This window comes from Solanum stenotomum, chromosome 4, assembly GCF_019186545.1.
Source record: "Solanum stenotomum isolate F172 chromosome 4, ASM1918654v1, whole genome shotgun sequence".
Lineage (NCBI taxonomy): Eukaryota > Viridiplantae > Streptophyta > Magnoliopsida > Solanales > Solanaceae > Solanum > Solanum stenotomum.
Window position 1 is genome coordinate 65,714,575 of NC_064285.1, and position 20,157 is coordinate 65,734,731.

Below are 20,157 nucleotides of genomic sequence, written 5' to 3' on the forward strand. Positions count from 1 at the left end.
ATAAGTTTTGAATAGATAAAAGTGTTCAATAGATACTAGCCTTAGTTGAGGTGTCTAAGTGAATTATGCAGACAATTTTAAGTGACCACAGATGACTTAAGCCTATTTATTTTTAGTTCAATTTCTTTTGACCAAAAACTTACAGCTAACCAAATTAAATAAGGTAAAGTTCACATGTGCCATAATTGTGTCAGTCATTTGTTTGTATCTTAGTTTAGTTATTATATGTCAAATGTTTACATTATTTTTCTCTGAAAAAGTTGTAACAACTGATGTTTGTTACATTTGTGTTACATGCATGTAGAATTTATTGCTAAAAGTCTTCTGATCTTTCTGCAATCTCTGTTATCTACTTTGAAAATGTAAATTTAATCCAAATACTTTTTTTTCTTTTTCCACAATAACATCGTTTGTCTGAATATTTTCTTGACTCGTCCTTGAGTGGAATGTTGTTATAAATAACGTATAGTATAACATAACATGAAAAATCGATTCCAAAAAAATTTAATCGTTATAGTAAAATGTTGTTGTAGAGAATAATTGTTATACATATGTATTATTGTATTTTCTTGCAGAAAATATATGCAAGCTAATAATGTTTGCATCGAGTGTCTATCGAAAACATCCTCTTTACCTCACACGAGGTCCTATAAGGTTTGCATACACTACTCTTTTGAAACTCAACTCACTTGATCCATTGTTTTTCTTGAGTTGAGTGCCTATCGAAAATAACTTCTCTACCTCACACAAGACCAGGTCTTGTATGGTATGCATGCACTCAACTCTTTCGAAACTCACTTGTGAGATCACACCGGTATGTTATATGCAAACTTATAGTGCTCTATTCAAGGCTGTTAAAAAGATTTGTCATTGATTATGTAACTGATCTTTGCTAGATAGTATGGGAATTTCATCATTCTGCATTGCTATGGTTACGTTTTGTGACCTATTTTGCTCCTGACTCTTCAAAATTGTTGCCGCACCCGTAACAAATTCTCCAAAATACACTGCTTTTTGAAATATCACACACATCTAAATACACTACTATCCACACACACCTAAATACACTATTTTTGGAGTATTTGACACGCACCTATGGACATTTTTAAAGTGTTTGAGCAACATAAGTTGTGACTATAGTGTACAAAATGACAATAGGTAAACCAAAACAATGGTTTCTTTAAGTAAACTTACACTATATAGCATTACTCATGATAAAAGAAGTTGATTGGACAGACTGAAATTTTGATCTCTTATTCATACCAACAGCTCAAATTCTCCAACCAACATTGGCAGGACAAAATGTAGACTAAATGAAAGTACAACATAAAGCAAAGGGGTGGGGTGGGGGGTGGGGGTGGGGGGTGACATACTAAATGGGAAAAAGAAACACTACACAGAAGCCTCTTCTTGTCAAAGACTACAGTTTTATTCAAAGAAAAAACAGGCACACCTTCATTCACTCAGCAGCCAATGGAACAGCTTCAGCCTAAAAGGAAAAACCAAGAAAAAAACTTCATTAGGAATTTCCAACACTATTGACCCTCTCTAAGAGAATGTAATTGTGTCGTAAACACGAAACTCACCATCTTACGGTACTTGAGAGCATAAAACATTTCAAGATAGCGACGGATTTCTAGACGATCAAGCTTAGAAACATGTTTCCAGAACCCATAAACAGCAGCCAGTGTCAATAGCCTCTCTGAGTAGATTTGCCAAGTGTACCTGTATAGTAGTAAAAACGTGATAAGATATCAATAAACTATGCCTGAAATCCCGAACTAGTGCCGAGAAAGAGTTGCTTACTTCTCTTGGATGCGCTTCAGGCCACCCGTCGAAATGGTTTCCCAATGTGAAGGCTCTTTCTTACATTTCTCAAAGAAATCAGCTAGCAGATCAGCAGCTTGCTCACCGTGATATGGATCAATGTGGAAGCCGGACTTTCCATGAACGATGATCTCAGCTGGACCACCATGATTAGTTGCAAATGTAGGCAAACCACAAGTCATTGCTTCGACAACAGTCAGACCAAAAGCCTCATAGAATGCAGGCTGCACGAAAGCTCCCTTAGTGTCAGCAATGTATCGGTAGAGTTCACCATTCCTCACTCGGTTCATCTGGGAAGAAATCCATCTGAATTGGCCATTCAAATTATGAGTCTCTATTAGCTCATACATCTTCTTCATCTCTGCCTGCTCTTCCAAATCTTTGGATTCCTTCCTTCGGTCTCCGCCAACTACAACCAGGTTAACCAATCCCCTTAGTCGTGGATTCTTGGCGTACCACTCAACAAGTCCGGTTAAATTCTTCACACGATCCAACCTCGCCATTGTGAATAAAATTGGCTTAGTCCTGTCCTTGAGCACACACCTGCCAAAAGCACAATCTGTTTAGCACAAGCTCGTCTACCAGGGCGGATCCAACGTCACTATACTCTGCAGTACTTTCGACACTGAACATAAATTTATGTATAAAAGTTCAATAAGATTACAAGAAATAGTCGTTATGAACACATTACTTTAAAAATGTAATAGGTTCAATGCTAAAACCCATAAATGATGGAACCCATTGAATTTAAATCTTGAATTCTGTCGTATAAATAAGTAACACAGACATGTACCGCTAATGTAGAAACTTACAGATGTTCGTCATTCTCAACGTCACTATACAGCAGCTCATCAATTTCAGGGTGAAATGCTGTAAGTCTCTTCTCCGTTTCGGAGTACGGAAAGTAGAGGTTAATATCAGCTCCAGGTGAGACAATGTTGAATTTGGGGTCGAACACATTAATGCCGTGAACAACTCTGTACAATCCAGGCATTGTGAATGCCATATGGCTCTCATATTGTCCCACAGTGTCCTTGCTGGAAAAATCGACAAGGATTAAGCGTGGGAAAAAAGAATATAAAGTTACTTCAATGAAAGCAAATGGATGCTAATACCTTCCTGCTATCTCCTGGAATGTGCTGGTGATGATGAAATCAGTGTGATTCATTGCAATGAGATCAGCGGTAAACTGGGACGAGAAATGGTATTTTTCATCAAATTTCTTCCAGTAGATGTCAGAATCTGGATACTTTGTTTTCTCCAACGCATGAGCGATTGTGCACTGCAGAAGGCAAATAACACAATGAAAAGGAAAATAATTTAGTACTCTTTGCTCCAAACTAATGGAAATGCAATCAGATATATAAGAGGTGAAAAATGCCCATAGACCTGCGTTACGCCTAACTTGTGAGCTAGCAAAGAAGCAGCAAGATTGCCCTCACTGTAGTTTCCGATTATCAAATCTGGCTTGGCCTGCAGTTCTGCAGAAATTTCTTTTGCAACATCCTGAAGTATGAAAAACCGAAGTGTTAATAATTAGCAACTTGTTCTGAAATACGTATCGGAAGCTAGACAAATACAATGAAGCTTTTGTCACCTCAATGAATGTCTCCATGTATGGCCACACTTCAAAGCGAGAGATCCATTTGCGAACAATGCCCTTCTCAGTCCTAAAAGGGACCCTAAGAATATGTGAGTGTTCTGCTCCATACACCTTCTCAATCCTCTGACCACAAGTGGTTCCAACTGCATCGGGCAGCAGACGAGTAACCTGAGAATAACAGCAAATCAGTTGTTAAAATGAAGAGAAATTAGCTATAATCCTCACTCCTCGGAATATACAAGTACAGGAAATACTAACAATAAGAATACGGGGGATGATATCAAGTCCTTGCTCCTTTATGCGCTTAAGCATTTCACGCTCCAAGGCGGGAACTTGATCTAATATGTAGACAACCTACACATCAAGGGGTGAAGGACCTTAGCATTTATGGAAACAAGCATTCAAAACATATTTAGCAATAATGATTTTAGGTAATGCACCTGGCCACCGGTGTCGGGATAACCCAAGACATTTTCTTGGGCAAAATATCCATGAGGGGAAAGGATAACCACATTGAAGACCATAGGAATTCTCCCTAAGAACTTCTCAAGAGTACATGAGTCAGGAGCCTCAAGGAGATCAAGAAGCATGCATACCATCTCTAGCACACGCTCCGCCGTGTCCCCCCATCCTTTCTCCAATCCGATTTCTTGGAACTTGTGCTCGAATTCGAAATATGGAGTATCCAGGGGAAGCATAATGAGGTATTCCTCTGCCTTCCTTAGGACATTTTGAAGAGTATTCGAATTCTGTATCCTATCATTCAGCATCATTGTCTGTGAACAGGAAATCATAAAAGCAATCATTTAGAACATATTCATCAGTCATCCGGTCCATGATTCAGTTGCTCTATTTGTACATAGAAATGCACGAAATATCTATAAATATTTTACGGTGAAGCCAATTATTAGTGTATGTTATATGTTAACTCGAAATCATTATAGGAACCCATAAACTTTAAATTTTGGATCCGCTTCTGACTGACTATCTAATTGGTAAAGTAACATGCACAAATTACCTTGCCCTTATAATGGTGAGCGCGAAGAAATTCGAGAAGCGGGGTCATGCTTTCCTTGTCATGGAACATTTTGGCAGAGAGGTGCCTATTGAGGAATTCAACTCCATTTCCAATAGATTTGGTGAGGGTTGGTTTAGGAAAGGATGCAGTAAAAGGCTCGAAATCCAACTCGAGAACGAAATTTCCATTCGAGCTGCATCAGGGAAAAGCACACACTTAACATTGAACAATGAATTCATAGCTTATTCTTGTAGCACATAAAAGTCTAAAACTTACGCTCCGTCGACAAGTTCTTCCTTGAATTGCAAATACTCAGGGACGGACAGCTCCTCAACAACTAGCGCGTTGACGTTCACACGGATGTATTCCCAGACACCAGGCCTCAAACGAATAGCAAGTGCAACCCAAGGGGGCAGAACAATCGCTTCCTAGTATATAACATATCATAGTATCATTCATATATAAACTCAAAAATGATACATATATGATCTTTTGGTGACACATATAGACAAAACCAAATTACCTGAGTGGATTTCAGGAGTTCTTCGAATGCATGTTCGTTCAGTTTGTTTTTGTCATCTTGGCGAATTGCATCAAATTCAGCCAAAAGCTCGTGAGGTTTCAAGATCCCTTTTCCGTGGCTTTCGATCCTGTAATAACCAAAAGCAGTATAAATAACGCATCACATACTTATCCAAATCAACTTAATCTTTTTTTCTTAGTAACTGTGGCGTCCAGGTCAGCTTGAATGCGCCTAGACTATTCTACTGTATAGCTACTACCTCCAGAGGCGAATCTAGGATTTTTCGAACATGGGTGCACCAAGTAAAATGTATCAAAGTGAGAATTGATCCTTAATCCTCAATGTCAAAAGCTCAACATTTAACCATGTAGATCATTTAGACTTCTTGTAGTACGGGTGCAAGAATATAATATTATACAAAATCTTAAAAAATATACATATAAAATATCTACTTTTACGAAGAGACCACGGGTGCGGGTGACCTATTTTTAGGCTGTAAATTCGCCACTGACTACCTCCGACTAGCACAGATAACGAAAAACTCTACACACAAACACTTACGACATACAAGAAAGAAATCAGCTAGCATTTTTTACATACCAACTAGATTTCTTTCCTAGGAAACAAGAACATTTCTTAGGCTAATACCTTGAAAGAAACAGCAGTATCTCATTGCGGTGAGCAGCTAAAGTTGCATCAACACGTTCGCGAAGACTATGAACACGAGTCAGAACACGTTCAGCCATTGCAGTTGATTCAGCAGATGGGAAATCCTCAGACAAAGTTCAACTGTAAACAACCAAAAAATACACTAGTGCAGTTAGTAGAAGAGCCCACCTCAGGTTATCCAAAATACCAAACAAAATTTTATATAGTATTACATTAGTACAACCACTTAAAATATAAAAATGACATACTAAAAAGTCACTGAATCACCAAAATTTTCAAACCTTTCACCTAATATAGTCAAGGGCGGAGCCAACAACATAGCACGTGTAATCTCACAAAGTGGGGTCGGGGAGGGTAGACATTACACAAACCTTACCCCTACCTTGAAGGTAGAGAGGTTGTTTCTGATAGACCCTCGGCTCAAGGAAAACAGTTCAAAAAAAAAATAAAGATAGTGAAAGGAGCCATAGAAAAATACTATAGAAAACATAACAAAGCATCCTGAACAATAACTACAACAAAATAATCAAATGAACGAAGTACAAGAAACAACATATAGAAACTACATGAATAATACTACGACTACTAGTATAGTGATACAACGCTCTACTACCTACTAACTTTCTACCGTAATCCGTGTATCCAGAATCTAGATCCAAAATTCATCAACTAAAAATTTTGTCTCCGTCACTGAGTATAATTCTATAGCACTAATAAAACCAAAACCAACCAACATGATGACATTAATAACAAGTCTTACTCAAATACTTTTGTGGCAAAAGCACAAAGCTATGCGTTACAACTAAGACTACTACAAAGACTAAACTACAAAATATATATATAAATAACTCAATGAAGACCCCACAACAAGAATCTACAGTAAACTTTCTGTTACAAAATGGACTACATTTCTCAATCTTGATTTAACCAAAACATTAAATCTTAGTTAAAACTAAGCAAAACAAGATCTTTAAGAAAACCCAAGTAAGTTTTTCATTAGAAAAATAGCAAATGTACTATGAAAAAAAAGAACAAGAACTGATGACTAAAGCAAACATGAACTACTTAAGCTATGTCATGAAGATAGATTTGTCTTAAATGAGGCTATACTTTTTAATTAAAGAATTTTGACACCAACAAACAAGACAACCCCCCCCCCCCCCCCCCCCCCCCCCCCNACCCCCACAAACAAAAGAGAACAGAACAGAACAGAACAAAAACAGTTTTGAGACAAAGGTGACAAAAACTATGTGAACACAAAAGCAAACTTCAAAATGTAATCTTTACACCTCTTGGGTGATCATGATCATGATCAAGAACAAAACTTTTTTCAAGAAAGATTACTTCTACTTTGTTCTTGATCACTTTCTACAACTTGAAAAAAAAAAAAAAAAAACCTCAAAAATGTCATCTTTAACACTTCACACCTCTTGGGGGAGATCAAGAACAAAACTTTTTCAAGAAAGATTACATCTTGTTTGTTCTTGATCACTTTCTACTACTAAAAAAGTTGGAATCTTTAGCTAAAATATCAAAAGATAACTTCTTTTTTGTGGGGTTTTGAGTAAATGAGCTCAACTAAAAATGGAAATTTTTGTAAGAAAAATTCAAGATCTTTTAACACCCTTCCAAGATCAAGACTTTGAACTAAATTTGAGCCTAACACCAAAAAAAATGACTATTTTTGCATGTGGAAATTAACTTGTATATGAAAAAACAAAATAAAATAAAATTGTAGCTTTACCTTTGAGAGAAAAGAAATGAGAAAAGAAAAAATGGAGAAAATGTTGAAATGAGTGTAGAATGAAAGAAGCAAATGAAAGAGTTATGCTTGTGAATGGTGAAGAAAGCTAAGCTAAAGGACACCTTTTTATAGCCAAAAAAGTGGAGATTGTAGCAAGTGTAATTAATTAGGTGAAGGATCTTAATTAACCATAAACTATATGCTAATGATGGCTTTTGGTTTAGTGAGTATGGAAAAAAAAATCATATCTAGTCGAACCTATTAACTTGATTTCAATTGACAATTTGAATGTTGTGTTAACTTTTAAAGTACATATGTAAACATTTTTACTGTGTTTTGTAAACACGTAAATTTTTTATAATGTTTAAACTATCATTTTTTAAGTTTGAACGTTTAAGTATAGGAAAAACAAATTGAAATATTTAGATATGTATTTTTCAAAATTGAAATATCTAACGATTAATTTGAATAAGTTAAAGTGTGTAACAGTCAATGATTGGTCAATTTATTTTACTTTTTTTTCAACTATACAAACATTATTTGGTAAATTTAGTTGTGGCAAAGTCAAAACAAACAAAAGTTAATATTGGGTTATTTAATCAAGCTTTCGTAAAGTTAAAAGTATTTATTTTTAAAAAATAATTCAAAGATTAAGTTGTTGTTCGGTAAAGGTTTTCTTCAAATAAATTAATGAAACATAAAGCGCTTATTTTTTAAAATATTTCTAAAAAAACATTTTCAAAATAAGTGAATTTTAAAATTTTGATCAATAAATTATAAGTACTCCATGCATAGAATTATACATTATTATTTATACTTTACTTGAAGTGTGTAAATTAATACGACACTATTATCATAACAAAAAAACCAAAAAGGGAACAAAAATAAATATATTTAGTATTTCTTGCTAAAAAGTGAGACTTTCATTTTTATCATCGTAACACAAAAAAATTCAGGTTTATATAACTATCACAATATATCTAGGATTATAAATTCAATTTTTTAAATTAAACTATGTATCTAATAAACTTCCCTCACATAAATTAGTATAAAGAAAGTAATTAATATGGAGTGATAAATATTTTTTCCATCTTCATTAGAAATTTTGAGTTTAACTTTTTTTATATAAATTCATATTTAACTAGATCTCGATATGAATACTGACCGTCAAAAAAGAAAAGGCTTCCCTCTCCCTGATCCCTATTACAACTGGCAGCTGCTGGTTTATAATACTTCATAATTATATTAGTTTTCAATCAAAACCACTTTAGAAACAAAATAACAATAATCAAAACCACTTTAGAAAAATATAATAATAATAATCAAAACCACTTTTATTCTTCTGTATTTGACAATAATCTTGTGGACCCTAATTTGTTTAAATAAAACTAGACACTGTATCCAGTTTTTACTATTAAAAAATAAACAAATTATATATTTTGTGCTCATATTTTGACCCTTAATTCCCAAATAATTTTATTTTAATCTAATGTACATATAATAATGACAATTAGTTGAACTAAGGATGTACTGCTGTGTCACGTACTACTATTTTAGGATATGTAGTATATATTGTACTATTTCTTTCCTTTTTATCTCTCGCCCGGTATTTAAATTTGCTTGAAATTCGATTAATTTAAATTTACTAAATACATTTTATTATGATTTTTCTCATTTTCAAGACTCAAATCTAACTTTTATTCCATGTGTATGCAACATCGAGGTTTGAAGGGGGTCGTGGAGGCTATTAATCACGCGCTAACTGATTAATCATATTGTTTATTTATCAAATATGATAGCATTTTTTTTAGTTGAAAGGTAAGATTTCTACGTGTATATATATATAATTCTTTTCAAACTTTACTTGTGAAATTACAGGAGTATACTCTTGATTTTATGTCTCCTTGAAATCATGAATATAATGATACAAACTTATAGAACAATTATTTTTATCATTGATTGTTGGATATCACGCTCATTTATAAAGTTGAATTATATTTTTATCTACTCCGATCCAAATCAAAACCTAACAAGGAGTAGTAGTCATCGAGGAAGCAATAAATTCAACTTTTTTCTCTCGTTGGAGTCAAATTAGGTTTGAAAATTGACTTACTAACAACCTAAAAATATAGACCAAATACATTGACGGTTTCTTAAATTTTTTCTAATATTTTTTTGTTAGATACTCAAAATATGAATATTTTCGAATGATTATCTAGACATATGATAAAACATTATTCTTATTCTGACTCAATTTTTACGACATATTTAAAACATCTATTATGTAAATATATTAATTACATAAAATATATCAACTTTTAATTGTACAATTATTGTCAATTGAAACACACGTGAGATTTAACAGCTAATTATAAGGCTAATATATTTAAATAAAATATGTAATATTTTTAAGTGGTTAACTTATATATATAATAGATGTTTGAGTTAAATTTGATTCTAAATTTGAGTCAAAAGTGTGTTTTAGATGAACAATCGACATAGATTGTTATGTGTATTTACTGATAAATTAAAGAGCTATCAATATATTTCGTCAAAAATAAATGGAGTATTCTTTAAAAAAGTGTGGCCCTAATTTTCCAATATATGTTCATCCATACTGTCCTAATGTTACTATATTTTTGGCTAAATTATCGGCATACATAGTTGTCTGGACTTTATAATGTTTTGAAAAGATAATGTATATATCATTGATAATATAAAAAATACTTATATTATTAGATCACATAAATCATAGTACAAGCTCTTTATATAAAATAAATATGAGTTAATTAATTTCATAAATAGTTACTCAAGTTTCATTTTATATATATATATAAACCAATTGTACTTAGGTGCAACGCATAAATTTATTTCTTTCTTAATTAAAAATTTTAGTTTTGAACTTTGAATACAAAAGAAAATCTTGATAAGAAATATTTCTCTTGAATAGGTTTAAAGCGATGAAAATTTAAACTAATTATATTTTAATATGAATATCGAATATCAGATAAAACTAAAAAAATGTGAGAGTTAAAGTGTGTGGACATTTTCAACAAACCAAAATAAGAAAATCTATGGGCTATGGAGACAAAACTGCCTTATTTTCATTGCATGCTATGGAATTTAGCAAAAATTTTCCCAATTTTTAGTCTTGCGTTTTTAGGCTATTTGTACAATATTGTAGACAACCATTTTAATTGGCAGAATTTATTGACGGACATACAAATTTGACATATTTTTTATTAGAATTTATTTATTTTAAATATTTTATGTTGGTGTTTATTGTGTCATTTTGATATTTATTTTTTACAATCAGCCAAAATACGTAATATGTGTATATTACACCCGTGAATAGTGTGTAAAGTAATAAATTAAATGACTAATAAAGTGATAAATAATTTTAATATATAATGAATTTTGAATAAAAATAGAAAATAGCTAATGAATCAATGACACGTGACATTTCCCAAATAATTTTTTTTTTTAAAAAAAGAGATTTAACCAATTTTTAAAAATAAAAATAAATCTTGAAATGGATCTATTTTAAAATTTCTAAAAAGTTTTTTTTTTTTTCATTTTATTGTAAATATCTTCATTCATCCATTTAATTGAGCTTGAAAAGGGGAAGAAGAAAAAGAAAGATTTGTTTTTTACTTAAATAAGTCTTTTGTACGCTGTCAGTAAGTGTATCATACTTATTATGTCATATAAGTAAAAAGTGTCAAATAACACTATGAATTCTAACATGAGGTATTTAAAATGAACAAATCATAATTAAAGTGTTTAACTGAAAATCGATATCAATTTTAGTTAGCCATCGATAAATTTCGCCTTTTTAATTTATTGATCATATATTATAATATCATGTTTCATGATGCTTTCTTAGTGAGAGCATCAACTACTTGATTTGCTCTCGATGTACAAATTTAATCTAAATAATTATATTAATAATATGTGCACAGTATGATATGAAATTGATCATAAAGTAAGCTCATTAAGCGAGCGTTATGTTTGATTATAATTTCGACTCATTATTTAAATTCAAATGCAGAACTAGCTAAATTTTCAATTATGTGTTCGGCCTAATTAATATATAACTTTAATTCAAATATTATATTTGTCTCAGCTTAAATGTCTTTTTATTGTTTTTTAACCTAGGTGTCACACTTATATTATAAGAAACGAATATTTTTTTTATCAGACTTTGACATGCAATAATTATGGCAAACATCATAGTCAAGGTTTTAAGGGGCCATCAATGATTTAGCACCAAAAAAATATATAATATAGTACTATATTTATCGTCCGTTAAAATATCTTGTTTCATTAAAGAAAAATAAATTGTAAAAAAAATAGTTGGACACAGAAAGAGATGTTTTAATTTCCTATATTAATATGATTGAATGGTATCAATTTTTCTCCCATGTAATGATAATTTAGGGGATTTTTTTAGCCGTTAAAATTATACGTGTATCAATTATGTAGATATTAATTATATACATATTGATGATATGAGAATTAACTATTCCGTTGTTACTCTTCATAACTTATGCATTATTAGTAATGTAAATTTTTAAGTGGCAAATTAAACGTCGTAATAATTTTTTACATGAATAACTTACTTTCTCACTAGCTATCGGGTGTGGTATAATTATTTAATTATACATAAATTTGATACATGATTTGTGACCACTTCTTTACGTAATTAATATATGATATATACAAATTAGTGAACTGCTTTTATGGTTTGTGACCACTTCTTAATTGCACTATCCCTTTCTTTAACCTTTTTTTTTTAATAATTATTTTTTGATATTCAATAATCATTAGGGAAAACAAAGACGGGTGGATCTATCTATGCCGTATAAAAGCTAGAAAAATCTAAGTCTGAAGAGAAGTTTTGTGTTAGAATATGAAGAGACAGTGACGCGTAGGCAGAAATTATAATATTAAAAAAAATGTCTCAATCCATGTTAATAATTGTCTTAGCTATGAGAATGTTTATTAAGGTTCAATTATAATCTTTGTTGTGAACATTATAGTGTGCCAAGAAATTAAATTGGGTATTATTTGATACTTCCAAATACAATAATTTGATTTTTCAAAGATAGTAAAATTCAATCAAACATTTTTTATGGATAAGCTCAACATCAATCCATTAGAATTATTTCTTCATTTTTGCCCTTCTACACAAAATGAGAAGAATCATAGATACATCGGTCATTAGAAGGAAGAACTGCAATAACAAGATTCCTCACATATCATCTTGGCAAAACTATGAACGATAGCTAGACAAGAAACTAAAATAGATACGCCGGTCATTAGAAGGAAGAACGGTCATAACAAGATTTCCCACATATCATCTGTAGCAAAACTATGAACGGTAGCTAGACAAGAAACTAAAATAGATACGCCGGTCATTAGAAGGAGACATGTCATAACAAGATTCCCCACGTATCATCTATAGCAAAACTATGAACGATAGCTAGATAAGAAACGAAAATAGATACAGGACATAATGTCTTCCAAGATTCTATAATACAAATAAGTAGATAGATTTTATACAAACTATTTCAATCTTTGCCTTGTGGTACTTGAAGGGCTTCAAGAATTTCAACTACTTGACTCATAACTGGCCTTCCTTTCGGGTTTTGGCTGAGGCATTGATAGGCAAGACTAGCAACCTTTACGACAGTTTTAGACGAGTATTGTCCTTTGAGTCTAGGATCGAGTATCTTAAAGAGCTTCTTGTTATGATTCAGGAGCGGACGTGCCCACTCTACAAGGTTGTATTCCTGGCTAGGCCTAGTCTTGTCGATTGCTCTCCTTCCAATGAGCATCTCAAGCAAAACAACCCCATAAGCATAAACGTCACTTCTGGCTGTTAAATGTCCTGGCATATTTCAATTTTACGTCTTAGTAACAGTGATTGCTTCACAAAAATTAACAGAAGAATTTCAAGCCATAAGCAAAAATGAGGGTTGATTTCTCGATGATCACTCAACTAACAGTTGTTATCTCATCATAAAGTCACCTTTCTTCTTGATTTCAAGTGACTTTACGAGATAATAACTATTAGTTGAGCGACCATATGAGAAATCAACTTGCAGAAATGAAGAGGATTATACGAAGGGCGTTAGGCATTTGGCCGCAGAAAGAAGATAGAGAATGTATTCAGCTTATAATGGAAAACATTCCCCTTTTTTTTTTGGTACTTCATTTGTATGCAGTTCTTGTTATTAGACGGATAGCGAATGTGTAGGTATAGGACAATTAAATGTGGATTTTCAAAACAGGCATATGCTCAACAAGGTTGAAGATGACTGTGGTATAAAACGCGTTTGACTATCCTTCTTAGTGAGTCTAATTAAGATAGCACTGTACGAGACATACCTACCGAAACAAAAAAACTACTTATTGTAATATTTGGTAACAAGGTGATGCTAGACTCACCAGTCATGACATACTCTGGAGCGGCATAACCATAAGTTCCCATAACACGAGTCGATACGTGAGTCTGATCTCCCATTGGCCCATCTTTTGCAAGTCCAAAGTCAGAAAGCTTTGCATTAAAATCCTGCAAATCCAAATCCAAACAAAGACGGATATTGAAACTCGCAAAGAACTCTAACATAATAATAATTATATAAAGTAGCGAGCTCCTTCAAGGGAAATAATATACATAAGCAAAATAACGTCTCACCGCATCTAACAAAATGTTTGAGGTCTTGAAGTCCCTATATATTACCGGCATTTCAGCTCCATGAAGAAAAGCAAGCCCTTTCGCGGCATCCAGAGCAACTTTCATTCTCCTTGACCATGTTAGAGTAGCACACATTCCTAAAGTACATGATGTCAATGAGATAGAAAGAGAACTAGTTATTATGATCTCTTTTACGAATGCTCGGACAAAAGAATAACTTCTTATGTTTCAATTATTGTTTGTAACATAACTTGGATATGTGCAACTGCTTCATATGACAGTGTGAACTAATGCAAACAGCAGAAAATCAATGATAATATGAACTAATGCAAACAGCAGAAAATGGTTAGAATTATAAGTCCATATTAGACGTGTAGGAAGTAAATCCACGAGTATTTGTTTCATTCACTTTTACGTGAATCGAGATTAGTTTCACCTTTACCAACATGGACTCCCATTGATATTGAGTACTCACTTGGAAAAAGGTGCTTCTCCAGGCTACCAGACTCCATATACTCATAAACCAGTAGTCTATGGTCATCCTCACAACAATATCCGATCAGCTTCACTAGATTTGGATGTCGAAGTTGCCCCAAATAGTTCATCTCTGCCTGCAATAGAAAGGAGTTAAAATAAGAAGCTGACATCCATTAAGAGCAACAAAGTCTTGCAACTTCCCTAGCATATTCATCGCAAACTTTTGCAGCGACTTATTGTTTGAATAAAAACTTATTCTGGCAAATCAGGTCAGAATATGATTCTGAAAATACACTGGCAGTTCAGTCACCTTTTTGCACAAGACGTGGATATTAATTCATATGGAGATTATTGTGAAATTACTTCCATTAGACGACATAATTTTAAGGTTGAAAACCTTTAAATTATTTGAAAATGTGGCACTATATGTTTATATCACAGAAACTGGAAGACGAGCTCACAATCAAGGAAATCTTATGCTCCAGCTCTGAAATGAAGTGTGAGTGAGGAATCTGCCCCTGAACTGGCGAACCTATCTTGTTATTGGTCGTATATCAGGCGTTGCGAGTTCATTACAAGGTACACTTTCTTCTCTCTCTCTGACCATCTTTCCTTCGTTACTTGCTTCTGGGGCATGATTGGCTGGAGGGAAGATGGTAAAGAAGGAGAGAGAGAAGCCAGTGACTCTTTCAAGTACACTCCAAACGGTATGTAACAGAATTTCGAATAATCAGACATTCTAGTGACATTATTCAAGATAGAATGCCATGTTTAAACTCCACAACAATGCAAACCTGAGTCTAAAGGGAGGGAAATGATTATGGTTGTTAACCAGACAAAAGGCCGAAGTACCTACCAGCCATTCTCTATCACCCTGAAGACCTTCTGGATCGAGCTCCTTAATGGCAACATAAGTGGTCTTGTATCCCGGCCTGACATGTTCATCGATAACTCCTTTGTAGACGATACCAAATCCACCCTCTCCGAGAACCTGTTTCGGTCGAAAGTGTTTCGTAGCCATTTTCATTTCTTCATACTTGAAGATATCAAGATCACTAATCCCTGGATTCTGCTGCAGGTCTTCGACAGTTTCAGGTATTACCACAATGCTGCTTCTACGTCTAGAGTCATGTCCCTCAGGTGTTTTTAACTTCGGTTGACTTACAGGATTTCTCTTGTTGGGATATGAACCAACTCCATGTACAACTGCGAGTAAAAGAATCATGATATAAAACAAAATAACTTTTGATTCTCCCACAGCAAAGTAATGTTTTTATCAGTAATATATTACTTTTGGAGTTCCTACGTTTCAAAACCAGTGTTGTCAAAGGTGCGCTTAATCCTTAAGTCAATGAGGGTAATCCTAAAGAGACGACACTGAACAATTGATATTTCACTTCTTTCTTTTTTTGATGACCGCGCACCAGATGGGAAGACTCACCTAGTATTTTTTTGTCTGGGAATTGAACCAGAGGTCTCAACCACTTCATTGACCACTAGGCCACACCCTTGTGTGCAATTGATATTTCACTTTGTCGTAACTTTTTTTCAATATCTTTGTTCAAATGTCTGTCATCAACAACAACAACAACAACATACCCAGTGAAATCCCACTATGTGGGGTCTGGGGAGGGTAGAGTGTACGCAGACCTTGCCACTACCTCGTGGAGGTAGAGAGGCTGTTTCCGAAAGACCCTCAGCTCAAGTACACCAAAACCAAGTTAAAGGCGAGGAAAACAGTGCATAAAACATACCATCCAATAAGAAAGATAGTAAATGATCAACAGAGGAGACAGTAGCCTCAATAGAACAATGAGAGAAGTGAAACGCCGTAAACAACAAAAGGCTATAGGTACCACAAACAAGAACTGTAAGTGTAAGGCTACGACCACTACACACGCTAGCAACCCATACCCTCGCGAGAAAGGACAGCACGCTAGCCCTACTAACCTTCAACCTTAATACGCGACCTCCACTCCTTCCTATCTAGAGTCATGTCTTCGGTAATGTGAAGCTGAGCCAAGTCCTGTCTAATCACCTCTCCCCAATACTTCTTAGGCCTACCTCTACCCCTCCGCGTACCCTCTACGACCAGCCCCTCACACCTCCTCACTGGGGCGTCTTCGCACCGTCTCTTCACATGTCCAAACCATCTCAGTCTCGCTTCCCTCAGCTTGTCCACCATAGTTCAAATGTCTGTCATCCATGCTTATAATTATTAGTCTTGGACTACACATACATATTTGTATTTTTTTTTCCATTTGTGCCTATCTTCATTAAAGTTCACACTTTTAAAGCCCTGCATGCCTAACTGCATAGGTAAAGTGATATTCCAGAAAGCCTCAGTCAACTAATAGTTATTTTTCGTAAAAAATTGAATCTTTATCCATAGTTATAGACTTTAATATCAGTATCAAACTAATCAATGGTAGCATGGCAAGTCATTCGCCAAGGCCATTACCAACAATAGGATTATGATTGAGATGTCAACTTAATATCTCGATGAATTGAGGAGAAAAGCATCTACTCTTTCGAAAAAGAAAGGAATAGCGACTTGTGGTAAGAGAGCCTTTAGCACAAGAGAGAAGGATGACGAGATTAGATCGGTAGTCATTCAATAAAAATGCAAAAAATGGAGTCCAAAGTAACTCTATCAACCATTATAGCAGATTTTGCCAATCTCATTCATACAGTGAGCCAAACTTTTACATTAAAGACTTCATCATAGTGCCATTACTAGTCGTACTAACACCAGTAACACTTGAACTACTTAAAAAATTCACTCAGTAACATCACAGGCAACACACATCAGATTGACATTAAGATATTAACTATACCATATGTCATTGACACCCAAAAATTGGTTTAGTCCAGGACATTAAATAGTTTCCAATTATCAAATTACAAAATTTATATGAAAAGAAGATCGCAACAACATATCCAATGTAGTTTCACAAAGTGGAGTATGGAGAGGCTAACGTGTACGCAAGGTGGAGAGGTTGTTTCCAATAGACCCTCGGCTCCAAAAAAACAACTAACCAAAGTGAAAAGCATAACGAAGCATTCTGAACAATAACTACAGCAAAATAACCAGACTACAATAACCAACATATAGTAACACTAACACAAATCGAACTACAAGGAAACTACAGGAGCAATACTACACCTACTAGTATGGACGGATAGCAAGAAAAACAAATAACGGAAGTGAAAGCATAACGAAGCATTCTGAACAATAACTACAGCAAAATAACAATCTACAATAACCAACATATAGTAACACTAACACAAATGGAACTACAAGGAAACTACAGGAGCAATACTACGCCTACTAATATGGACGGATAACGAGACAACACACTACTATCTACTAATCTTCTATCCTAACACTCTGGCAAAAAGAAAACCAATACCTGACTTACTCTCTGGTCTTTGTCCTGTTTTGCCTTCTTCAATACTCTGGCAAGAACCCATGGAATCTATCTTCACAATACATTCACCATCATTTGCCCAAAATCACATAAAAATTTCCAAAAAGATTAGATTTTTAAACAACCACAACCTTCTTTGACCCCCCCCCCCCAACCCACCCCCACCCTCACACACAAACACTCTACTTAGACTCCATTTTCAGTTTCCAATAAAACTCCCAGAATATAAAATGGTGACCGGATAACACAAAGTTCCACCGGAATCTGATCTGGGTCGCCGGAATATTCCAAGAACTCTCAACAGAATATGCTACTTTTGTTCATCTAACACTCCACTTAGACCCCATTTTCAGTTTCTAATAGAACTCCTAGAATCTGAAATGGTGGCCGGCTGGCCGGATATCACAAAGTTTCGCCGGAATCTTATCTGGGTCGCCGGAATATTCCAAGAATTCTCAACAGAATATTCTACTTTTGTAACTTCCAGTTCCAGTAAGCAAGAAAAACTGAGAAATGCACAGAACAGAAATAGCAAGAAAAGAATGTGATAAAAAAGTAAACTTTTTGTTTTTTTGTGTACTAATTTGGCTTGTGCATCTCAAGGTTGTACCATCACTTTCTCTAATTCTTTTTCTTTTTGGCTTTAAAAAAGATTGTGGCGGGGTAATAAATACATTACGAGTTCAAGTTTTGATAATAAAGTTGTCTCAAGGTTAATATTAGGTAAAATAAAAGAGAGTGAAGGGGAAGAGAAGTAGTCCGAAACCAATCATTCAATACACAAAAATTTCATACATATATCGGCTAATATGATTACTCTAAAATTTCATTCAATTCAGATATGTAGTCTAGTTGAATCGCGACCAAAAATTCATGTTGCTAGGGAAGCTCTACAATTAGAGCATATATGCCTTTATTTTTATTTCTAAGAATTACCCTTTTTCGATTTTATCTTAATCCAACTTACTATGAGGATTCTCCAACTGGTAACATGTTTAAATTAACTCTAGTATCATCAAGAACATTCCTGAGTCCTTATATTTAAAAGTTTCTTTCTAGATTTTCTAACTTAAATCAATTTAATCGGAGCCCAAAACATATTACTAAAAATAGAGAAAAAAATAACATAATTGTTCCTTTGACCTTTATGTTCGTTGTAAATTTGACTTTGGTTATACCTAACCTTCCCCCACGCACCCCACATGCACCCCCTCTATTTTCTTACTTTGAAAATGCCCTTTTGATTTATTTAATTTTTGGACTATTATTTTTCTTTCGAATGTCTATTGTGACTCAAGAAAATTACATAATTTGTCCTTTATGTTTGGTGTAATTGGTATTATAAAAGATTCCACGTTTATACTAAATAATGACATAATTGATTTTTCACGTTAGTGAATAAGTCTAAAACCATCCTATAAATATGAGTCAACAAAGGCAATACCAAGTTTAATTATTAAATGTGATCGAAGAATCGTAACCTTGTTTGTGGTTAATTCGGATAGTTGATATTAGAAGATCGAGTTCATAAATAAAAAATAAGGGATCAAATATGAGACAATGACCAGAAAAAAATGGGTTTGATATGTTCACGTTGTTGCAGAAGATCGTCTGAGATTTTTATCAATCATTACTCCAATAATGAGCGATTAATAATTTTTATGAAAGCATGATTTGCTGGATTTTGTTACTTGATATTAGCTATAAATAGAAGATCATTGTCATAACAACACCCCGTTAAGTTGCGTAAATAAGGGATCAAATATGAGACAATGACTACACAAGATGAGTTCAAGAAGTTCAATCGTTGTAAAAGAGTCAGATAGAGATTCTTGGCAGTCATTACTCAGCAACAATAATGAGCAATTAATACGTAGATTTTATGAAAGCATATAAAGAATGTCTTACCTTATTCTTGTTGTAAAGACATCTGATTTTCACTCATTCACTATCAATACAGTTACATCTCGTAATCTTAGACTCTCAAGTATTACAATATGAAAAAACTCAGAATCCTCTTTCCGTTTCCGGTGACACTTCCGGCCAGCTACATCAAGATTCAAACTAACTCAATTCCATTATTGCTGTCCAAATGACCAAATCTTTGTTTATTCCTATAGACTATTATACTATCTTTTGTCCCACATCGATGGGAGAAGACA

The 20,157-nt window shown here is 33.9% G+C and overlaps 2 protein-coding genes across 3 annotated transcripts; both read right to left on the reverse strand.

The window, feature by feature from the left end:
* Positions 1–1,228: 1,228 nt before the first annotated feature.
* On the reverse strand, positions 1,229–7,524 carry LOC125861222 (sucrose synthase). Its single transcript, XM_049541166.1, has 14 exons — positions 7,385–7,524; positions 5,620–5,760; positions 4,972–5,098; positions 4,725–4,876; positions 4,449–4,641; positions 3,871–4,206; positions 3,689–3,784; positions 3,425–3,598; positions 3,217–3,333; positions 2,943–3,109; positions 2,640–2,864; positions 1,807–2,370; positions 1,587–1,725; positions 1,229–1,489 (listed from the first exon to the last, which is right to left on the reverse strand). Exons 2-14 carry the CDS (start codon positions 5,715–5,717, stop codon positions 1,460–1,462), a joined length of 2,418 nt encoding a protein of 805 aa, XP_049397123.1. The 5' UTR covers positions 5,718–5,760; positions 7,385–7,524; the 3' UTR covers positions 1,229–1,459.
* Positions 7,525–12,872: 5,348 nt separating this feature from the next.
* Positions 12,873–18,459, reverse strand: LOC125861223 (probable serine/threonine-protein kinase PBL17). Of its 2 annotated transcripts, none has more exons than XM_049541169.1 (6): positions 17,987–18,459; positions 15,421–15,770; positions 14,563–14,698; positions 14,088–14,224; positions 13,838–13,961; positions 12,873–13,277 (listed from the first exon to the last, which is right to left on the reverse strand). In XM_049541169.1, the coding sequence occupies exons 1-6, from the start codon at positions 18,036–18,038 to the stop codon at positions 12,958–12,960; spliced, it is 1,119 nt and encodes a 372-aa protein (XP_049397126.1). In that variant the 5' UTR covers positions 18,039–18,459; the 3' UTR covers positions 12,873–12,957. The 2 variants fall into 2 exon arrangements, with proteins under 2 accessions (XP_049397126.1, XP_049397125.1); XM_049541168.1 differs by having other exon boundaries at positions 17,978–18,457.
* Positions 18,460–20,157: the final 1,698 nt, after the last annotated feature.

Bases quoted from the DNA above. Each gene is read 5' to 3' on its own strand.
- LOC125861222 (XM_049541166.1), bottom strand. From the start codon at position 5,717: ATGGCTGAACGTGTTCTGACTCGTGTTCATAGTCTTCGCGAACGTGTT. The intron at 4,207-4,448 runs GTAATTTGTGCA...TCCTGTTCACAG, and splicing joins CTCACCATTATAAGGGCAAG to ACAATGATGCTGAATGATAG. The intron at 2,371-2,639 runs GTAAGTTTCTAC...TGCTTTTGGCAG, and splicing joins GTTGAGAATGACGAACATCT to GTGTGTGCTCAAGGACAGGA.
- LOC125861223 (XM_049541168.1), bottom strand. From the start codon at position 18,038: ATGGGTTCTTGCCAGAGTATTGAAGAAGGCAAAACAGGACAAAGACCA. The intron at 14,225-14,562 runs GTGAGTACTCAA...CATGTACTTTAG, and splicing joins GGAGAAGCACCTTTTTCCAA to GAATGTGTGCTACTCTAACA. The intron at 13,962-14,087 runs GTGAGACGTTAT...TTGGATTTGCAG, and splicing joins CAAACATTTTGTTAGATGCG to GATTTTAATGCAAAGCTTTC.